General features: G+C 35.3%; 2 protein-coding genes across 2 annotated transcripts in view; both read right to left on the reverse strand.

Moving 5' to 3' along the window:
• Positions 1-364: 364 nt before the first annotated feature.
• On the reverse strand, positions 365-4,467 carry LOC107716997 (sperm-specific antigen 2 homolog). Its single transcript, XM_016523638.1, has 5 exons — positions 4,241-4,467; positions 3,224-3,289; positions 2,716-3,111; positions 1,850-1,978; positions 365-1,282 (listed from the first exon to the last, which is right to left on the reverse strand). Exons 1-4 carry the CDS (start codon positions 4,283-4,285, stop codon positions 1,871-1,873), a joined length of 615 nt encoding a protein of 204 aa, XP_016379124.1. The 5' UTR covers positions 4,286-4,467; the 3' UTR covers positions 365-1,282; positions 1,850-1,870.
• The window catches only part of LOC107716991 (sperm-specific antigen 2-like), a 39,754-nt gene continuing 20,224 nt past the window's right edge, over positions 4,290-23,819 (reverse strand). The window contains exons 4-14 of the mRNA XM_016523632.1: positions 22,680-22,729; positions 22,031-22,084; positions 20,146-20,188; positions 19,968-20,066; positions 18,173-18,381; positions 11,990-12,651; positions 10,478-10,538; positions 9,555-9,643; positions 8,182-8,324; positions 6,387-7,806; positions 4,290-4,388 (exon numbers count right to left, since the gene is read on the reverse strand). Coding sequence (XP_016379118.1) covers positions 4,290-4,388; positions 6,387-7,806; positions 8,182-8,324; positions 9,555-9,643; positions 10,478-10,538; positions 11,990-12,651; positions 18,173-18,381; positions 19,968-20,066; positions 20,146-20,188; positions 22,031-22,084; positions 22,680-22,729 — 2,929 coding nt within the window. The remainder of the gene's footprint in view (positions 4,389-6,386; positions 7,807-8,181; positions 8,325-9,554; positions 9,644-10,477; positions 10,539-11,989; positions 12,652-18,172; positions 18,382-19,967; positions 20,067-20,145; positions 20,189-22,030; positions 22,085-22,679; positions 22,730-23,819) is intronic.

A 23,819-nucleotide genomic window follows, 5' to 3' on the forward strand; every position in this document is an offset into this window, starting at 1 on the left:
ATGTCAGTGGATTTTTTTATGTGAGAGGACAACAGGGGATGGATGTTTCTGCTGGAGGAAGCATTATTATGGATAATGTACTTTGGCCAGAAGCAACAGTTAAAACTCCTTGATGGATTTGTTTCATACAAATATGCAGCTTTTCACTTCTCAAGTTGTTAATTGATGGACTGATGTGGATTATTGTGATGTTTTTATCAGCTGTTTGGACTCTCATTCTGACGGCACCCATTCACTGCAGCGGATCTATTAGAGAGCAAGTGATGTAACGTTGAATTTCTCCAAATCTGTTTCAATGATACATAAAACAAACACCTTCCACCATTTCCAGGAACTCAAACAAAATTATGACTCAGCAAGTGTATGTACAAAATAAATAAATCTTTATTATTATCTTTATGATTATCCCTCATGCATCCCAAGCGGAAAGAGAACATGTCCCCTTTGTCGCATAAATCAATTAGTATTACAGTTCATTACAGCTTAGACAAAAAAAAAAATAAACAACAACTCATTCACACTGAGGAAAATTAAGTCGAACACTTTAAATCCTCATCAGAAGATTTGACAGACTATCCACTGCTGTTTGCAAGAATAAAAATATCTTTTATGGGCATGCTAATGTGTGTGCATATATATATATATATATATATAAAGAGTATTTAGTGCTTTTTCTTCTCACAGGACAGTATGTTTATGAATGTGCTTTGAAGGCTTAAGTGTCTATACATACAGTATGTGATAGACCATCAACAGGAAATGAAGACAGCGGTGTGCATTTGAGCAGAACAGTAGTTGTGATTGGTCAGTTCAAGTTTGAGAGAAAAAAGTGAAATGTATTGCACAGTTAGTTCCTCACAGAGGCTGAATTAGAAAACAAGTCTGATTACAGTAGACATTTATGTCCTAGACAGACACACTCACACAGAAAACTTTAGTCTCCCACAAATCTTTTCAACCGCTGCAAACATCCAACAAGACCTGCATCACATAGTTAAATACATCCCAAAAGATTAATTACATTGCAGTAATATGTACCAGACGGATACCACAATAAGCTGCGTGCCCTTTGCGGATTCGGACAGTGGAAGATCTCAACCACTGCAAATGTGGAATCTGGACTCGAACGCATAAGCAGATTCCCTGCAGCTCTAAAGTCCAGAAGCAGTGGAGTCTGGAAGGGCTTCACAGACCGAACCAGAGAGAGGTGCTGGGCCGTTCTCAGTGCAAAGCTTTAACCAGTGTTCATTTGACTATTTCACAGGATTTACTTCTTCTTCACCTGCCGAAGGAAACAAAACAGTGATATTGATTGATAAGATTGTTCCAAAACCTAGTGAGCTGCCTGCCTACTGCCTTCTATTGAGAGTAAAATTACACAGCCCACACAAATAGTGGATAAAATGCTGAATATTTTTTTAAATGACTTTTTTTTTTTTTAACAAGAAATATTACTTTAGCACCAAATCAGCATATTAGAATGATTTCTGAAGGATCATGTGACAGTGAAGACTGGAGTAATGGTGCTAAAAACTCAGCTTTGCCATCACAGGAATACATTTCATTTTAAAACATTAAAATTGAAAACCGTCTTTTAAAGGGGTCATATGATGTTGCTAAAAAGAACATTATTTTGTGTATTTGGTGTAATGAAATGTGTTTATGCGGTTTAAAGTTAAAAAAACACATTATTTAATATGTCACAATATTATGTTTTTACTGTGTTGTAATCAAATAAATGCAGCTTTGGTAAGCATAAGAGACTTATTTCAATAAGTTAACGTATACATCTTACATTCAACAGATCAACAGTTCTGTATTGAGCATAATGTGATCCATCAAAACCAACCTCCATCCTCTGTTATGATGCTTACACAGGGGGCTTCCTGGCCGGGAGAGGAGATCTATGCGGTGACACAGCAGCCAGAAGCTCGTTCACAATCTCCTGCCTGATTTCATGTGCGATACTTTCTTTAATCTACGGGAGGATGAATAAGAAATTATGTTAGACTGCATTAAAGGCAGGAAATCAAACACTAAATATACAGTAAGACCTAAAATGCAACATAGGGACTCGAATTCAGGCTTTTCTTTTTATATCTCACAATTCAGGCTTTTCTTTACAGAATTGAGTGTTTATATCTCGCAATTCAGCCTTTTCTTTACAGAATTGAGTGTTTATATCTCGCAATTCAGCCTTTTTTTTACAGAATTGAGTGGTTTTATCTCGCAATTCAGCCTTTTCTTTACAGAATTGAGTGTTTATATCTCGCAATTCAGGCTTTTCTTTACAGAATTGAGTGTTTATATCTCGCAATTCAGCCTTTTCTTTACAGAATTGAGTGTTTATATCTCGCAATTCAGGCTTTTCTTTACATAATTGAGTGTTTTTATATCTCGCATTTCAGGCTTTTCTTTACAGAATTGATTGTTATATCTCACAATTCAGGCTTTTCTTCTCAGTATGGCAAGAGAATATCTCACAATTCTGACTTTTTTCTCAGAATTGTGAGATACAAACTCAGAATTGTAGAAAAAGTCAGAACTGTGAGATAAAAACTCTTATGTTCTTTAAAAAAATCTTTGGTGAAAATAAGACCATACAATTCTGATTGGTCATTTGTGGTATTTAACTGTCAGATATTTCTTAATATTAGCTGTTGGCAATGCTGTATTTTAGTCCTCTTATCAGGGTAACTGTATTAGTTCTCTCACCTCCTGTATGAGATGTTGCAGGTCACCATTCCCTCCACTTTTACTCCTCCATTCGTTGGGACTGTAGTCCTCTGTCGTCCTGCTCCTGCGACCATCCAGTGACATCTCGTCCTCATCTCTGCTCAACTCCAAGGTAGCAGGTGTCATGCTCTCCTCCATTCTCTCTGGAGAAACGGGCCGAGCAACCTCCATTCCAGGCTGTGGAGGGACGGTGGGTGTGAGATTAATGGTGGCCCGGTAAACGCTGCCTCTCTGCGGGGAAGAAGAGCAAGACTCGAGCGTCTGGTTGAGTCTTCCAGGGCTGGATGCCCTCGATGAACGGCCTGAACTGGGTGTGACAGCCTCATATCCCAGTTCAGATTGAAGGTACAATTGCTCCTTCAGGAGGTCCGTCACCTGTACATTCACATGCAAGAATTTATAATGGATGAGAGGAAATTGAGAGTAGAATAAGGCATGCAGATGATATCTGATACAGGACCCTGTAACATGAGAATAATCCACTCACCGGCTCCATGGCCCGCAGTGCAGAAGAATTAGACAGGCTTTCCATGCTGTGACCTCTGTGCATGCCCTGCGAGACACACATCTGTTACTAAAGGTTAAAAAACATCAACAGTACCAATCAAAAGTTTGAAGTCTGTAAAATTGTTATTGTTTTTGAAAGAAGTCTCTTATGCTCTCCAAGGCTGCGTTTACTTACAAAAATATAGCAATAATGTGAAATATTATTACAGTTTAAAATAACTGCTTTTTATTCGAATACATTTTAAAATATATAATTTATTCCTGTGACACAAAGCTGAATTTTCAGCATCATTACTCCAGTCTTTAGTGTCACAAGTTTCTCCAGAAATCATTCTAATATGCTTATTCGCTGCTTAAGAAACATTTCTAGTCAAGAAACTAGAAAAATTATTATCAATGTTGAAAACAGATGTGCAGCTTAATGTTTTTGTGAAACCCATGATACATTTGGTTTTCAGGATTCTCTGATTAATAAAAAAAAAATCTTTGTGACTTCAAAGTTGTCTTTACTCTTGATAAATTTGAATACATCCCTGCTCAAAATTAATAACTTAAACAAAAAAAAATCTTACCGACCACAAACATTTAAACTGTACTCTTCATTTGACTAGTTTTCACATTTCAGTCTGCGCTAAGGGTGTGACCAAAATTGTGTATCACACTAACGGTGTAGAACAGTGATAGTTATTTTTGCTGTAAATTTAACTCAACAATGTTTTAGATATTACACAATCACAATGTAATGTCTGTTTATGGTTATTCTAAATATATCAGATTTAGTGAAATTCACACTGGAATTCACATTTAGACTAGTCTGTACTTCCAATCCTGAGAGGTTATAATAAAAATGAGAAATAAATGTTTTGTTCTAATACCTTCTAACAGAAAAATACTTTAGGTTGCATATTAGGTAAAGCAGAATAGGTCTAAGCTGTGCTATTACGTCATAATTACAGTATTAATTCATTATGTGGAAGTTGCAGTTACATGCACTGACCAAGTGGTGACGGTAAAGGTTGCTGTGCTGCGAGCTGCTGCGCATCTGTTCATTCAGGGAGAGCAGACGATCTTCCAACTGCAGCTCCAACTCTTGTAGCTCCAGCCTGACAGCAGACCGCAGTGCTTGAAGTTGTTCTGCCTCCCGCCTGCAACATCACAAACCCCAATAAAAGATGTAAAGATTCAAGTTTCTCACAGTTCGGTCTTGATCACAGTTTGGTGAACAGGCAGTAAATATTTGACAAGTCGCTATTCGAGGAGGCAGCGATCATATGAATTTAAGGTTGATACAGAAAAGCAATATTTTAACACTGTGATCATCCAGTACCAAACTGATGGTTTTTATTTATTTTTCAACATTGAAAAATCATTAGTACGCTGTAAAATTTCCACCTACTTCAACTACTACTTCATTTGGCTCTCATTTAAACTTAAATTATATTAAGTTATTAAGCTGAATTCGATATAACTTAATTTTTTGTTAAAGTAATAAGAAAACTGCATTTTTACAGTGTATTTATGTTTTGTTCACACATTTTAGGGTCATTTGTTTTACGAGTGATTTATTGCTATAGCCGTCTGTCTATTTATTTAGTGCTACAGGAAATTAAAAACATAATATTGTAAAAACAGTGAAATATTATTCCAATTAAAAATAGGTGTTTTTTATTTTAATATGTTTTAAAATATAATGTATTCCTGTGACGGCACAGCTAAATTTTCAGCATCATTACTCCAGTCTTCAGTGTCACGTGATTCTCCTTCAGAAATCATCAATTCTGATATGAGGATAAATCATTAGTATTTATGATTTGTTTACACATTTTAGGGTTCTTTGTTTAATGATTAATTTATGGCTATATCCGCCTTTAGGCATGTAGTACAACAGCAGTATAAGTGTATATGGCAGATTGTATTAATTAATACATTTTAATTCAGCAAGGATGCATTAAATTGATCAAAAGTAACAGTTAAGACATAACATTGATACAAATGATTTCTAATTTCCATTTAAAATCTACAGTATGCTATTTTTTTAAAATCAAAGAATCCTGACAAAAATATATTTCCACAGATATTAAGCAGCACAACAGTTTTCAACAGAGTGAAATACTATAAACACAAATTAAAAAATCCTTTGATGATTTTCTGTTTTTATTTTGAAATTATTTATTTATTTATAAATAATATATAAGAATAAATGTAATTGTATTTATGTAATAACAGCATTATTATTATTATTATTATTAATAATAATAATAATAATAATAATGTGTGTATCATATGTATAAGTGTATATGGCAGATTGTATTAATTAATACATTTTAATTCAGCAAGGATGCATTAAATTGATCAAAAGAAACAGTTAAGACATAACATTGATACAAATTATTTCTAATTTCCATTTAAAATCTACAGTATGCTGTTTTTTTAATCGAAGAATCTTGACAAAAATATATTTCCACAAATATTAAACAGCACAACAGTTTAACAGAGTGAAATACTGTAAACACAAATAAAAAAATCCTTTGATGATTTTCTGTTTTTATTTTGAAATTATTTATTTATTTATAAATAATACATAAGAATAAATGTAATTGTATTTATGTAATAACAGCATTATTATTATTATTATCATCATCATTATTATTATTATTATAAATAATAAAATAAAAACAAAAAGTGCTGATTTTGATTATCACGATTACCAAACAGTGTTGCAGCTAGTATCAATTTTAATAATATTATATTAAAATCAATACTAGTTGCAACACTGCTTGGTAATCATAAACATATCAATTCCACTTCACTAGCAACATTCCTTAAGAAGTTCTTTCTCGTCTTGACTTGTTTGGGACACATCCCACTCTATGTTTCCAATCACTGTTAGTGTAAATAACAAAACAGTTCAGCCCATGCAAATATATCTTCTGTGTTATAGCCAAAACCAGCGAACCTATTTCTACCGTCAAATAGTGTATACTGTCATTCCACTCTGCTTTAATCACAAACAATTACTAATAAGAGCATGGCAGGCACAGCCTCATTAATAACCACATTTACCACAGGTTAAGATTGTTTAGAGAGTCATGAAATCAGGTCATGTAATACATATGTATACAAAGAATTTTGGCAGTTCTTACCTGACCAAGATTCTGCATTGTCCCACGAATGTCATGCAGGACCCTCCTGAGCTGCATCTCTGTGCTGCCCATCACAGGTACGGGGGCAGGAGGCATCTCAAAAGAGCAAGGGAAGGGGGGAGATGGATAGTATGGATGACTGTAGGGGGCGCCAGGGTGATGAGGAGAACCGTTGTAGCCCGGACTGTAGGGGGCGCTGTGGGATTGCGCGAGAGAGACGTGAGGTTGATACGGGCTGCCGTGCATGTTCAACGAGGGGCCGTAGGGAGCTCCCTGAGGAATGTGATAAGGTGAGTAGAATGGGCTGTAAGGAACACTGTGAGGATGAGCATAATGCATATTGTGCTGGGGTGTAAATGGCGCCCCCTGTGGTGGAGTAAATGTATTGCTCTGAAGAGGTTGAGGATATGGTGAGCTCTGTGGTTGTGGGAAGGGATTGTGGTGGGGAAGTCTGGTAGGGTACGATGAGTTGTAGGCCACTCCTTGATGTGGAGAGTAGAAGGACCCATGAGGAGGAGGGTGGCCTGGACCTGTAAATTGATTAAGGTTTGGGACGCTACATGTGCTCCAGTTTGGACCTTCTCCCAAGGGCCTCTGAGGCCAGTCTGCAGGGACGCTATAAAGCGAGCTGGAAGAGCGAGTCAGATGCTGGGGTACGTTGAGAAGGTTTGGTGGTGTACCCCTGCCCGTCTTTAAACCACCTGCTGGAGCAGAATTTAAGAGAGTTGATTGGCCACCAGCATGATCTACTTCATCTTCTTCCATAATGGAATCCACTTCTTCTCGGTCACTGCGATTCTCTTCGTCGTAGCGGTACGAGTATGAGGGTGGGGTACAGTGCTTGACTGAACCCTTTCCGAGTTGGATTCGCATGGAGGTGACCACTCGAGCTGGGCTGAGCTGAGATGTTGGGAGGGAGCTAGATCTCCTTAAAGGATTCCTCTCCAAGCTTTCCCTTAGCAAGTTCCTGTCCCTCACCCATACTCGGCCGGGACGTTCCTCGTCCATAGAGGATGACCTCTGATGGGCTGTTTGGAGGGCCATTTGTCTTCTTTGAGTCGTAGGGTTGCATTGCTTAAGATCCGAAGACTCTGGAAGATCTGAAGACTCTGGTTCAGAGGATGGACGTAAATCCTCAGAGGAGTCTAGATCTATGCCTAAACCAGGCTGGGATATGTTGCCTTCATGAGCTACATCCAAGATGGAATCTGTTGCAGGATCTACCATTGTACTCAAATCTACTTCTGGAGAGTCTGTGGTGGGTTTTTGCGCTGTGGTGAAATTGGATTCAACTATGGAAGCCACATCAGAGTCAGGAGAAAGAAGCGGTCCATTGGTGCTAATATTGTCAGAGTCTGAATTGGGAATCTGGAGGCTGGTGATCTCAGGGACTTCTCTTTTGGCTCCACTCTGGCTAAATGTCCCTTTGTTGGACTGAGGATGGGCTTCCTCACCCTGAAACCTCTCAAAGTTGGGGTACTCCAATGCTGTGGGTGTGCTGACTTCTCCTGCATGTGATGTCACTGTGGTTTCGCTGTCACAACTATCTGAGCTTTCTTGTACCTAAGAAAATTCAAGAGAGATGTTTCACTTCCATGAATGAAGGACTGGTTCTTAGAAACCTTGATGTTGAAAGAACTTGATGTCCTTGTTTATGTTTTGTAAATTCCCCTATGAACACATATGCCACAATTTTAAGTTCTGGTACATCTTAATTCATCATTTCAAGAACATTTTTTAAGATTTAGAGGGAGATACCAAAATTTTGTTTTTTTTGGCTCCACTCTGGCTAAATGTCCCTTTGTTGGACTGAGGATGGGCTTCCTCACCCTGAAACCTCTCAAAGTTGGGGTACTCCAATGCTGTGGGTGTGCTGGCTTCTCCTGCATGTGACGTCACTGTGGTTTCGCTGTCGCAGCTATCTGAGCTTTCTTGTACCTAAGAAAATTCAAGAGAGAAGTTTCACTTCCATTATCCAATGAAGGACTGGTTCTTAGAAACCTTGATGTTGAAAGAACCCAGCAATTTATTTTTGTCCTCGTTTATGTTTTGTAAATTCCCCTATGAACACATATGCCACAATTTTAAGTTCTGGTACATCTTAATTCATCATTTCAAGAACATTTTTTAAGATTTAGAGGGAGATACCAAAATTTTGTTTTTTCTCAGTAAAACACATTTTGTCTTCAATTATTTTCATATTGCATATCTTTCCTATTTTAATTTTTGTTTTGAAAGTATGGTAAAAACTGGTAAAATGTACCAACAATCACATTTAAAAAATATTTTTTAAGATTTAGAGGGAGATACCAAGATTTCAGAGATACCAAATGCTGGGTTAGACCATGACAACGTCCACTACTTACAATATATTCATATTCCTATGAAAAATTAGATATTCCTATGTAACTTAAGTCAATATTCTCATTGTTTGTATTACTAGTAGCCCGAAAACATGTTCATAAATTACTAGACAATATTAATGTAAGGTTGGGAACATCCATTTTTAACAAAATGTAGTTTAAACCAATAAGTGTAATAAACATATGCATTTTATTCTATAATACCTTGTATAATAGACCCTGAATATAAGACGACCGCGTTTTTTCAGATGTATTTCCAAGAAAAAAACATCGTCTTATATTCGGGACAATACGGTACTAGACAATATTAATGTAAGGTTGGGAACATCCATTTTTAACAAAATGTAGTTTAAACCAATAAGTGTAATAAACATATGCATTTTATTCTATAATACCTTGTATAACATAGCTAAGTGCAAATTTGGTTTATCTACATATAATGGAATTTGAGATTTCTGTGGCAAATATACTCAGAAAAACACACTTTATTACATTTCATTTAAATGGAGGCACTGCTAATTTATTTTATTATTATTCATATAATTTGTATTTTACAAAATATAGTTATATAAATAATAATAAATTAATAAATACATAATAAAAAATAATAATAATAATACTTTTTCTACTGTAAAATATTATATATATATATATATATATACTTTTCATACTTTTTGATATCAGTGCAAGCTAAATTCAAACAGAGGTTTTTTTTTTGTTTTTTTTTACTGGGTTCGAGGAGAATGACAATCTTTGTATTCATAGGCTGTATAGAGCCCAGATGGTTATGCCCACACTCACGTACCTTCAGGTGATTAACCAAACCGTCTGTGGATGGGTCCTCTGCAAACCCGCTGCTGTCAGACTGCTGGCTGGCAGTCCTCAATAACCTCTCTATAGGGAGACACAACGTGAGCACCAAAACTGAGTGTGACTGACTGATTTCCCAGCAGTCAAAGACTTCTCAAAATTCAAGCCAGTTATTATAATTCATGCTTATGAGTTTTAAGGCTTAGATCTCATTGTTTAGGTTCAGTCTGCCACCTATTTTTGTTTTCCTATCACTGTTTTAGTGTAATTCCATAACCTACTTTGAGGAATGTTTGAATACAAATAAAGATTTGTGGTAGCACAATGTTGCTTAAGACAGAACATAATTATGGCTCAAATATTTTATGTTGAAATCTTCATAATGACACTCATGCTATTGATAAAACTTAACTTGAAGCCAGAATTCTTCTACATACTTGAATAGTGAACATCTACTGAATTCTACCACACGAGGGCAGACTTGATCCATACTTTATCTAAAACACATATTAAAGTCTCCTTCAGCTCTTTAGGGCTGGGCCGTAAGGCAGCGTGATAAAACACATCACAGTTATGTCTAGTGTTTAAATAAGACATGTCTTCCTCTGCGTTCTTGGAAAAAGTGTCTGTGTTTTTCTTTAGGGTAAGACAACCGGATTTGATCACACGGTCGTTGCGTTCTCAAGAGGAATGAGTCTGAAAGCACTCAGTAAAAAAAAAAAACCAAAAGCCTAATATAGCAATCCAAATATCACAGATGTTGCAAACAATACCATAGCCAAACTAACACAACCTGTTGCTAAGAAGTCTCTTTTACATGATATTTGTTTTGATTCAAAATGGCATATAGCTTTTGACACAAATACACATTCGGTTTCCTGGTAGTGTGACTGATAACTGCAGTCCGTCCATACTTACCGCTGCCAGCTCGAGACATGCCACCAGGACCAGGAAGAGCTTCATCCTCATTACTCTGCAACTGCAAAGAAAGTGATCATTACCAGTCTGACTTGACACTTGAACATTACACCAGTTTTAGATACTCAAATTATGCAACTCATGAGTCATCGTTAGAAAATGCAGTATGACCAGAGGCCAGCATATAAAATGACCTGATAAAAGTACTGTTTTTTTGGACAAACAGACAGATAGTCACACCCCAAACTCACACTATAGGTCGAGCCAGTGTTACTATATCATACCGTGTCGGGATGCTCAAACAAATAGAGCTATAAGAGACAAAGTTACAGTGTAACAAGTGGTTTATTTGTAATTGTCTTAGCTTTTAAAGGGATAACTCAACCAAACATTAAAAGTGTCCTTATTTACTCACCCTCATGTTGGTCCAAACCTATATGACTTACTGACTTGCTTCTGCAGAGCACTAAAAAATACTTGGAGTACACTGGAGTCCCTTGACTTTAATTATATGTGCAAAAACAAGACATTTATCAAAATATCATCTTTTGTGCTCCACTGAGCACAAGAAAGTCTTTTTTCAAAAAAGATTGCATGGTTTTGTTTCCTGCTAAAAAAAAAAATCCTGTATAAAAAAATACTACTAATAAATAAATAAGCAGTACCAATATTAATTGCACACTGATATTAAAAATTATATTTATTATTACTATTGTTATTTTCTAATAATAGTAAATTACAATTATTATTTTTGACTATTAAATTCTTATAATATATAATATAATATAATAATATAATATATGCTTCCTGCTAATAAAATACTGTATAAAAAATACTACTAATAAATGAATAAATAAGCAGCACCAATATTGATATACAAAAATGTGTATATAATATAATATAATATAATATAATATAATAGTAGTATAGGGCTTAAAAAAAACTCTGATAATATTTTTATTGAAACAGTCGAATCGCATCACAAATCAGACTGAAATGTGTGCAGGAGTCATCTTTCTGAATCATGGACAGAATCAGCTCAGACGATTCACTTGCTCAACTAAAGTGCATAATATAATATCAACTCAAAATGAGTAAGAACTTTTACTTTTATGTTGAAAGCAATGCTAAATAGCAGAAAATGATAGGAGGAAATATTTTATCGTCAAAAACTGCACACTTCAGCTTTAAATGTAAGTTCTGGAGGCCATGGTGTTGGCCACTGATAAACTTGCGGCAAGCCGGACTTGAGTATCACTGATGAACATTGTCTGCTATCAGGATCCAGTAGCATGCTTTAACATCATCAAAGGCAAAACCCCAATCCCCAGAACATCCTCCAGGCGCTCCATGTTCCCTACTTATTTTTAGCTTGGAGTGTCATGACCCTCTGCTGTTTTTACAACAAAAAAAACTTTAGGAGAAGCTTGGAGATGATTGTCAGCGTGAGAACTGGACAAGGAAAAGCAGGGAGGATTGTTTTGTTAAAGTGGAAGCAAGAGAGAACCGTACCTCCTCCATTTCAAACGAGTCTCTGGGCTGGCTGAGTAGGTGGGCTATGTGTGGGTTAGGCAACAGGGTGGATGGTTCTTTATCTAGGGTGGAAGTGATGGTGTCCTGGCGCTCAAGTTCCTTGAAGTCACTCTTGTCGGACACCTGACTGATGCTCACCTGGACAGGGGAAAGTGGCACGTCTTTATCCAGAGCTGGAGTCTCAGTGGAGTGGTCACCATTCATTAACGTAGAGTCCTTGGGCAAAGGTTCTGGGACGTCTCCGTTGACTGAAGCCTCTGAGATACTTTGCTGGGCCTCTTCGGTCACTGTGGCCAGAGATGAATCTTTTTTCCTAAAGCCTTTCTGCTGTAGTTTGTGCTCGGTATCCATCAGTCCGGCCCGTACGGCAGAGTTTGCACCTTCCGTGTTGTCAGCGTCAGACGCTGAAAGCTGTTTGGCTGCTCCTTCCATGACAGAGGCCAGCAGGTTCTGTTTTGTAATGTTCCGTTTTAGGATCTTGGCTGCATTTAGAGCGGAATTATTCCTTTTTAATGGAGAGGGGGTTTTAGTCTCTGTGTCGCCGCTGCCGATTCTCTCCATGGGTCTTCCAGACACTTGGGAGTAGATCTCAGAGAAGACGTTTGCCACCGTGGCCAGAACTTCTGTTTGACGGAACCGACCTACAGAAAAAGAAGGAGAGCTTTAGAATAGACAATTTCCTGCCTGTTTCCAACTGCAACTTTTATTTACTCAAGAAAAAAAGAGAAAAATTAAAGAAATTAAAACAGAAACAATAGAAAACACTAGAGAAACGGTCAACTTTAAGCAGTGTTTCCTGCAATTGCTACGGCAATTAAAAAAAAAGTAATATTTAAAAAACTTAAAGTAATAAAAAATATTAATTGTACATTAATATACAAAAATTATAATAATAACAATAACCACAATTGTTTTTAGGCTATACAATTATTATATTATATTATATTATATTGTATCATATAATATTATATTGTATTATATAGTTGTTTTTGTTAATATTGTAATATAATATATTGTAAACATTATGTATTTTAGGGCTTTAAACAAAGAATAATATATTGTTAATATAATAATATTATAAAATATATAATTGTTGTTGTTAATATTGTATTTTTTTCATATTAATACTCAATAAATAATAGATTGCATATAATATACTATAATATACTGTAATATAATATACTATAATATAATACAATATAATATAAATATTCTGAATTGTATAGAGCTTCAACAAATAAATGAACGAACAAACGAATGAATGATAACTGACAAATAAAATAATTTCTGAAATGGATTAACTGCATTTCAAATTAGACTGCTCAAATTCATTTGCTCACCAAAACCGCAGGTAATCCTGTCAGATTCAAAATGAGTCGAGAACCGTTTCGGTTTAAGGTCTGGTCATATATACCGTTGCTCTACAAAATCTGGCAAACAAAATCGAGCCATTCCAATCAGAATCTGTGCGATCTGGAAAATTCTAAAATTTCAGGGCTTCCCGTTGCAAAAACAAGATCCTGTACAAAACCTCTGCAACTTTTGTGTGACTTGATGGTCTTGATCAACATCAAGCTCGTCATTTGTTCTGGCAGACATAAAGGAAAATGATTTGACAATACTGCAGGCATGTAATGGAATGATAACAAGTGATAACAAGCCAGTGATGTGTGCTGCTCAGGTATCAATAGTCTTCATTTATCTCCTGCAATGCAGCCAGGCTGTCTGAGTCAGCGTTCAGGAACGGCTTGCAGGACATATGCCAGAAAAAGAAAAGAGAGCGTGGCTTTCTGTGAGAGAGGGACAAGCATGTCCGATTCGAGATCATAGCCCCCACAGACGAGCATTTGTGGAGGAAGAAGCAAGACTTATGTAAGAAAAGTCAACAAGACATGGGAGAACAAATCCACAGAACACCTCACTGTAATGTGAATAAACATTCACATACACTTCTTGGTCGGAATGCCCGCCTAGTGGGTTGGTTTTGTCTTAAGTGAATATAAACAAGTGGCAGTAAAAAAAAAAAAAAGTCTAAAAACATCTGCAGTAGTAACCTAATAGACTTGTTGCAGTTAGTAATATTATTTGTTCGGTTACACTTTAATTTAAGGTGTCCTTATTACAGTGTAATTATACATTTAAGTACGGAGTAACATTAAAGGCAGAGTAAGTGATTTCTGGTAGCCAATGTTGATATTTGATACATGTACTTTACTATATGGTTAGGGTTAGGATTAGGGTTACTTGCATGCAATTGCATAATTTATTGTTATTATAATAGTAAGTACATGTAACGTGTAACAAGAACACCTTAAAGTAAAGTGTTACCATTTGTTCTACTGCTCGTAATTTGTTTCCTTGTTCATTATTTTATCATTTACTTAAATAATTGCTTTATTGTAATTACTTGTAATTTGTAACTTGTAATTACTAAATAATTAAATAAATAATTTCTTAAATAATTGCTGTAATAATTACTTTCTGTAAATAATTACTGTAATTACTAATATAATGTACTATGTAATAATTACTTGTATCAATAACATGAATATTTATTTAAATTAATTTACATGAGTGACAAATTGTTTGTTAATACATTTATTAATATTTTAAGGTAAAGTTAGCCATTTTATGAACAAAATAATAAACAGTGAATAACTACATTCAAAAAGCTATACACACATATACATATAAATGTATGTATTAGTTTATTCGATTTTATTTTTATATTTTCCGTTTTCACTTGATTTTTAGGTTTAGCAATTTTGTTGCGTTTTGTCATTTTATTATTTTTTTGTGTTCTTTGTCTATATAGTTATAGTTTATTAATTTTTATTCATTAGTTTTAGTTTTTCAATTAGTACCTGAAGTTAAACAAAATGAAAATAATAAATGTTACCTTGGACACTAGCTGGAATAAAAATAGTATAAGTTTTTTTTCTATTTTATTTCATTAGTTTTTTTTTCTTTGAAATTATGAAAAAAACTTTTTTTTTAAAGGGGTCATATGATGCGATTTCAATTTTTCCTTTCTCTTTGGAGTGTTACAAGCTCTTGGTGCATAAAGAAGATCTGTAAAGTTGCAAAGACTAAAGTCTCAAATCCAAAGAGATATTCTTTACAAAAGTTAAGAGTCAACCACGCCTACCTAAAACGGCTCGTTCTAACACACCCCACATGTCTACGTCACGATGTGAGAAGATTTGCATAACGCCGCCCAACAGATATGGTTTTATGTTTATGCGTCGCGATGCAACATGTAAAAAGACAGTATAAGTCATTATAATCAGTAATTATGTCCTCACTGGATGCAACAAATGCTTTGTTTATAATGGGTTTTAATGTTAACGCTCCGGCCGGGACAAGGCATCACAGTATGGTAAGAGGCGTAACATTTCCGTCACACGCTTGAGGTATTCGGCCAATCACAATGCACTGGATAGCTGGCCAATCAGAGCACACCTCGCTTTTCAGACCGATGAGCTTTGTAAAAATCGACGCGTTTCAGAAAGGCGGGGCATAGCGGAGAAACAATAATGTACAGTATGTGGAAAATAATGTGTTTTGAACCTTAAACCGCATAAACACATTTCATTACACCAAATACACAAAATAATGTTCTTTTTAGCAACATCATATGACCCCTTTAATGGTTTTAACTTCAGTTAACTATAATAACATACATATACATACATATAAATAAAAATACAAAGACAGACAGAGAGACTTTAAAATTAATGATATTAAAATTGAAATTTTGGCCTTATTACAGACTTCACACATCCCTACCCTCACCCAGGTTCTTCCTGTTCCGCTGCTTTGTCTTGGCTCAGTGAGAATTATGCAAATGTAGGCCAATACACAAGCTGGCACAGAGCTGGCACACAGGCCGAATCCTGATGTGAGCGGATGGCAGAATCAGCTCTGCTGTGCCACAGCCTGCTTGACACTTTCTCTCTCTGCTGCCGTCTGTCTCTCCCTCTCGTTTCTGTGCCCATGGAGGACAATGGCTTTGCTGTGCTCTACTTCTATTGAGCTGAGTCTGTACAGCACTCGTTGTTGATCAGCGAGTGTTGGAAGGCTCAGAGCTCAGCGTTTGCTTGAAGATATATAGTTATTGAAAAATGAGCACAAAGCTTTCTGCAATGTGATCTTAAAATCAAACACACTTCTCCTTTAGGCAGCACAACTTCCCTCAACTCTTGCCTGGCTGTCTTTGTCTTTCTTCTTTATGGTTAGATACATGCATCCAGTAGCGTAAGACTGTCTAGTGAGAAGTGCTGTTCTCCAAGATCGCTCCGACTCCACGTTAACAAGCAATAATGCAATTAAGGATGAAGTGTTATTAAAATTATGACTGATACCGATATGTAGATAAATATTTTCATGTAATGGCTGACAATAAAAATTCTACACTATTTTATCAAAATGTATTACAATTAAAACACTTATTTTAAATGCTACAAGTGAATTTGTATCATTATCTAACAATCTACAGTATAAAAACAGTGGTCTTACAATTTGAGATTCGCACTGTTAAATGTTTATTTAAATTAATTTATATTAGTGGGACATTCTGTTATAGTAGTATTTTAATATTTAAATTTAAAAGGTAAAGTGTCAAATTTTCTGCACCACAAGCAGCATTAAATTGAAGTGTAATCTGTTAAAGTACATAAAATAATAAAAATTTCACTACTACCTCAAAAAAGTATTTATTATTATAAAAATATTATTTAAAATTATAAAATAAATTATAGTTAGTTATTATTTTGAATTTGACTTTATATTTTTAGTTAAAGTCTGAGTAGTTTTGATGTTTTTGTAATTTTTTTTTTTTAATATCTATGAAGTTATTAATTTTAATTTATTAGTTTCATTTTACTAATATTTGGTACTATATAATACTATAATACTTCATGTTAGTTAAAACTTTTTAAATATTTAAATATTTATTAAACTATTAACATTTTTGAAGATTAACTTTAAGCTAACATGCACAATTAAATAATTGATGATAATAACAATAAAGAAAACATTTGTAATACCAGTAATTAATGGCAATGGAAAAAAAAAAATACTCGTCAAAAGTTATATATCATTCATCACTAAAATTGATTGCAAGTCAGAAATATGCATTTAAGGCAAGACACTGCAGGTGAATAGGGTAAAAAAATAATAGTTATCGCCTTACTTACCCAGCTGACTGATTACATTGATAATTGCAAAAAAATTTTTGTATTACAAGTTTTCTACAATGTTAGGTTTAAATATGCAAATGAGTCATTCTTTAATGAAATATGCGCTAATTTGCATACATTTATAGTACAAAAATCTAAACACTGGATGATGTCAGTTTCAAAATTCTTGTTTAATTTTTTTGACATATTAGAGTCAAAAGTTTTTACAGAGGGAATTTTGGGTCTCATTTTTGTCACTCCATAATTCAGAAAATGATTAGAATGGACAGTAAACACTATATTTTCACAATTGTTGGGGGAATAAAATGTTGTATATAATCAAGCAAATTATATATGAACAAATCAAACAACACTAATAGACTAGAAGCAAACAAAATACAATAAAGATTTGTGAAATATTACAGAGATTATGAAAAATGATTCAGAAATACGTAGTAGATCGGTAAATGTGCAAATTTTGCTTTCAAATATGAGCAGGGAGTGAGCGAGGAACGGGAAATGGAAAACCCGGAGTGGAGTTATTGGAGAATGTTTTGCATGTGGGCCAAAAAGGAAAGTAATTTCGAAAGGTAGACAAACGTATTAACTTATTTTGATAAAAGATTTCTATGACAAACATTTTTTATTTGGAATAACATGTACAATAAGACCGTGCATTAAGAAAGTAAACAGTCAATTTTGACTTTGTGTTGACTTAAAAGTTGTCCAGTTGCCTGGCTACAATGTTTTTACTTCTCACCATGGCTAGCGAAACGAAACTATGATTATTTCTCAAATAAAAAAGCGGGGGACAAACATAGAAATTACTAAATGCTGTAAACGCTACACCCCTTCTTGCAACATTTAATATTTCCTTTCATGCTTCCATGATTTTGAACGTGCACAGGCACGGTGGTGTAAACCACGGGGGCTGAAGTACAATCAGATGCCATGGATTGTGTTGACAGCACGGTCTACATACTTGTCAGGGCGTAGTTTGGGTTCTCCAGCTCCATGCGCTGAATCTGGGCTCCCAGGTAAACTTTGATGTCGATGCCCTTGGCGCTAGAAGAGGAGTTGAAGAAACGAGAAGGGATTTTTGAGGCGATGTCGGGCTCCTCACGCCCGAAGCCGAGGTTGTACAAGATCTCCTCTGGATCCTCCTCATAGAGGTCCAGAAGTTCTGACACGCTGCAGGGAAAACAACAACTATTAAAGACACACACCTTCATCTACATGCAAACAGACAATCGATGTTTGCCCAAGCAATTCTTTACAGATCTTCAAAAAACTTAACTATGTGACCTTTCACAGATTACATTTTAAATGTAAAAAAAAGAGAAAAAAAAAAAGAGTACTCAAAAGTCTGCTAATATTTATATTAATATTTTGATATTAATATCGATTGATATTAATTGAAAAGGTAAAGTGCGCACTTTTCTGCACCATTAACAGTATCAAAAAGAATTACAATCTGTGAACATAAAATAAAACGAAACCAAGTAATCAAGTTACAGATCAAGGCCGCAAAAAACACTTAAGCCACACTTAAAAATGTGTTAATTGCTTATTCAACAAAATATCAAACAAAATGATTTAAAGAAATATAGGCAAAAAATGTTATGTTTGAAATGATAAATCATAAATTAGAGCAAAAAGTGAAAAGAAAAAAAAAAGAAAATCAAAAATGGCTCAGAAATGTGAAGTTTTGAGAAGACCTAGCAATGTTTGTTTGCAGATGCCACTTGGTAATATATTATTTGCATTATTATTTTACAATATTTAATTATAATTGGTAGTATCCAGCTAACCGATATTGGCATCAGTTTTCATACAAATATCTAGAGTGTAGTATACAACCCTCTACATTGCGAGTAAATCACTCGCATATGCGACTAAATCTTCACTCTGGGCGACTAAATGATGTCTAATATTAGCCAATGGCTAATAAATTCTCAGATTTTACTCGCCAGTGGGTGAGTAGGAGGCTAAGTATAAGTTTAGCTCAGATATATTTTCACTCGCCGAACACTCTCTGACTGAGCGCATCAGTTTCACTCTCCGCCAAGCGATCTGTGATATGCGCACCTGTGTTTGTGTATTTGGCATAACGTAAACTCTAATGTGAAGGTTATTAAAGTTCTATCATTAAATAATACTTGATCATCATATTATAATGCTTGACTGACTGATGTTAAGAGTGTACTTTCAGATATTTAAATATTTTACAAACATTTATTATATATATATATACATATATATATATATACATATATATATATATATCAGTCTGGCGAGTGAACTAAAAAAATGTAATAGCCAATGGCAATTCAATTGCCAAGGTGTCCGTAGAGGGTTGGTATAGCAGCATAATTCTGATATAATAGTTTATACACATTAGCATTGGCTTATTTATTATGTTGATATCTGAATCTAGCTCAGTTATGTAGGAAATTGGTTGCCATGGACCATATGGGTGTAGAATATATATATATATATACAGTGGGTACGGAAAGTATTCAGACCCCCTTAAATATGGGTGTAGAATATATATATATATATATATATAATAATTATAAGTAATATTAATACATATAATACATTAATACATATAATTACCTTATATACTTAAATCGATTTACTTATATGGCTAAAATTATTATAAAATATATCAGATTCAGACTCCTTGCCCAATCACTGGTTCAGCTGTTGCTGTTTTACAAGTCTAGAGATTTTGCATGTGTTAATGACCATAGTACATCATTCTTGTAAAGTACCTGGACACGGTGGTGCTGCTCTTTCCAGAGCCTGTGGAGTTCATACTTCTGCCTTTCTGCTTGAACTGGCACCTTTTGGCCTCGGCTGCGATTTCATAGCTGAGGAAAGAAGACAGTGACCCACCTGTGACCAGACCAAAACAGAAAGAGATGGGAACATTTTGGAAGACCTACTTACCCATTGGCCGCTGGTTTTGTGCTGCTGTTCTGGAGGTGATTGGCTGTAGAGACGAGAGAGAAAGAGAAGCTTAACTGTGCTGGATTCCTACCTAATTTGATACCAAATTCCATTGAACCCACCTGTCAACCTTTGACACAACAAGTGCAATTACCAAAAGCCCTGGCTGCCATTTTAGCATAGTGGGAGTTGTCAGAAATTCCTTACGAAAGAGACTTATTCGACACTGTGACGATGTTAATTTCCAAAAGTGATTTATTCAGCGGAGAACCATCCACTCCGGATGACAATCCACATTGTGGAACGTTTTCCTCAGCACTTAGCAAACAATGACAGAATTATATGAGCACACATCCTAACCTGCCAAACGATTCGTGTTACAAATCACATTAGACACCAGGCTTTAGTTCGCTAAGGAGGACAGGATAGAACAGAGAGACGTAGAGGACATTAGCCAGAGCTTTTCTGGCCTGAAACGTCCTGGCTTACATGTACTCATCCATCAGCCTCAGGTAAAAATGCTTAACCTTAAATTTCCACAGAAATTCTCACAACTGGTACTGCCTGATTCCTGTGCTCTTGTCAATAAGAGCGGATAGTCATTCAGTGGAACTAGTCTGGACTCGTTTCTTCACATACAGACACACTGAAGGGTGAAATCTGCTCGACTACAATAACACAATAGCTGGTGGAGAGTCTGTGAAGAACGTTTTCACTTGACTTGTTTTTTTGTGTTGTTTAAACTAGACATTCTAGAACTGTAAAAATACACCCACACATATAATTTAATTTACCAAGAAAAAAAAAGACAGTATAGTAGAGGTCCAATTATACAAGCAAATACCACAAGCACTTTTAACAATAATAATATTTTTAAATGTTACTGATGCAAAGTTATAATTATTGTTTTAATTATTTGGTAACTTTATTTTTCTTTTAAGTTGCACAGACAGGGTCCAAAATTAACACTTGTCAAATATTAAATGTGAAAAAATGTCTCTGACAAGTAAAAAAAAAAAAAAAAAATACACAGTATTACCCAGGAAGCATAGCATCATAGAATGCAAGTTTATTTTTCCCTCTAGAAATGATATATATATATATATATATAAAATTTTTATTTTAATATATTTAAATACATAATATATTTATTTATTTGTTTTAAACCATTCTCTTTAAGTTTTTCCTTAGTGGACATCATGCACAATATTAATCTAACAAATTTATTTATTTTTAAACAAAAATTCTGCAAATACTTTTAGATAAATAAAAAAAAATGTAATGGGTGACAATAAATATTTATGACTGGAAAATTTTCCATTTTGGACCCTGATCATGCAACAAAAAAAGGTGTAAAACAAAAATCCACTCCCTAATCAAACATTGTGCATCAGCATAAAATAATTCCTGATTGCAAATAATTGTCAGCTAACAACAGACATCTGTTACATTTCTGACATTGAGACATTGTGGAATAAAAAGTGAGAAGTCACTTTTATTATTAAAGCGTTCCACACCCGCTAACACATGGGCCATTGGGTGCAAACCATGAAACCAGAGATAAGTTATCTGATGTGCCAAGACCAGTCTTTTAGCCTGAGTATTACATGCAAGTGTGTGCATGTCACCCTGTGTCCTTGTGCAAACTCAAAACAGCACATAATCCAAAGAGAAAGCAAAGACTCATCAGCACAAAAATCGACAAATGATATACTATGTTAACAACAAAACAAAACAATGCCAGCAGTCATTCTTGTTTGTCAGTCGGTTCATTAACCTCAAAAAAGCTATGTGGAATACTTGAAATTCTTTGTCAGATTCCTCACAAAGGAGCACACTTGAGAGCAATTACGTCCGATTGAGGGAGAACGTGGAGAGTACTTACCCTCAGCTCCCAGGGACAGGTCATCTTCAAAGCTCCAGCCATTCTTTAATGGTCCTAAAAAAAAAAGCAAAGAGAACAGCTTTCAGAGAGCAAACACTTTGCACTGACCCATCGTGCAGAACAAGTGATAATTTCCCATTCTCTTCCCCCATAAAAAAAACACTCCAACGCATCCAAGTAGCACTTCAAAGCCCCAATGTGGCTTTAGCTCGCACGCACTGAGAGGTTAACGGTAAATATTTACTCTTAAGTGCAATTGCCTTACCTAAGTAGTTATCCGAAATAATGCCAATGCAGTTTTGAATGACCTGATCCATAACACATTATCCTGCTCTTGGATTCTGTCCTGAGGAAACGTTTGTCTAATCAGGCACTTCTTTAACTGGAATGTGTGGGGGTCTGCTATTGGCCCCAAAGCAGTGTGCGTGCGTATGTGTGTGTGTGTGTGTGTGTGTGTGCCAGTGAATGTGCATGCGCTGTAGTGCATTGTGAGAGACCTTGCTCCAAAGTTCACAAGGAGTGGTAGAGAAAAGAGTCAGCAGGCAGTTGAGTAACTTTTTGCAGTACAACCTACTTCAGACTAACATAGAAAACTTCTGTAAATGCAGATAAACGCAGCAATTTCGTCTGAAGAAGATGATAGACTCACCTCTGGACGGACTGCCGCTTTGTTCGTCCAAAGAGGCCCCGAGAGGAGTCCTGTTGAAAAATCAATAACACGTCATATCCTTTTTCTGCTCGCCAAATCTCTCCCTAAAAAATGTCACTCGAGCAGAAACACACACACAAACCCCCTTCCCTCTCTTGAAGTGTTATTTTCCTTTAGCAAAGCGCTGACACAGATTCTCTTGGCATGAACTTGTCGTCTCGACACTTACAAAACGCTGCCTTCGAAGTCCCCTGCCACTTTCATCCAGACACCTGGAGATCCGAACGGCGTGAGAAAAAAAACACACCACGTAAAACGAGGCTAAGAATAGCTCGCGCTCGGCCGCGCGCTGGCCATGTTTCACAACACCAGCGGCAGCAGCACCACCGAAGTCTCTCTAGCTCCGGATATCCAGCAAACTCTCAGCAATAGAGACACTTACATTTCCTGTCAGGCTGTAGGAGGATGTCTGTCTCGTGTGTGTTTAATGATAATGAGCAGGAATTGGGAATAGGACGAGCACGAGGTATTTTTATTGACCTAGTGTGTGGCGTTGATGCTCAAACATGCTGCATCTGGGTTCAACGGGGGAATTTACACTAGGAGCATTTTATTAAATCAACTGTGAAGGAAGAGATCAGCCAAAAAATTTATTTTGGCATTATTTACTCATAATCCCATCTCAAACTGGTTTTTTTTTTTTTCATTAGAACAAAATGGTTTGAGTTTTTTTTTTTTTTAGTAAAAGTTATGTTTGTGTGTGTGTGTGTGTGTGTGTGTGTGTATGTATGTGTATATGTATATACATATTTTTGTTTACATAATATATGTGTGTGTACTGTGTATACATATTATGTATAAATAAATACACATGCATGTATACATTTATAAAAAACTTGTTATATTTATATATTACATATGTTTATATATAATATCAATTATTTGAATATAAATGTATACATGTAAATACATGTAAATATTTTCAAAATATATACTGTATGTGTGTGTATTTATATATGCAAAATAAATATACACAGTGCACCCACATATATTATGTAAACAAAAACTTTTATTTTGGAAGTGATAAATCGTTTGACAGCACTATAAATATATATATATATATATATATATATATATATA

This window comes from Sinocyclocheilus rhinocerous, unplaced genomic scaffold, assembly GCF_001515625.1.
Source record: "Sinocyclocheilus rhinocerous isolate Xijiao unplaced genomic scaffold, SAMN03320098_v1.1 scaffold1802, whole genome shotgun sequence".
NCBI classification, from domain to species: Eukaryota; Metazoa; Chordata; class Actinopteri; order Cypriniformes; family Cyprinidae; genus Sinocyclocheilus; species Sinocyclocheilus rhinocerous.

What these genes read in the sequence shown, in the direction of transcription:
- LOC107716997 (XM_016523638.1), bottom strand. Translation starts at nt 4,285, where the DNA reads ATGCGCAGCAGCTCGCAGCACAGCAACCTTTACCGTCACCACTTG. An exon ending in ACCTTTACCGTCACCACTTG is followed by an intron (nt 3,290 to 4,240) that starts GTCAGTGCATGT and finishes TGTGTCTCGCAG; the next exon opens with GGCATGCACAGAGGTCACAG. An exon ending in TGCAACATCTCATACAGGAG is followed by an intron (nt 1,979 to 2,715) that starts GTGAGAGAACTA and finishes ATCCTCCCGTAG; the next exon opens with ATTAAAGAAAGTATCGCACA.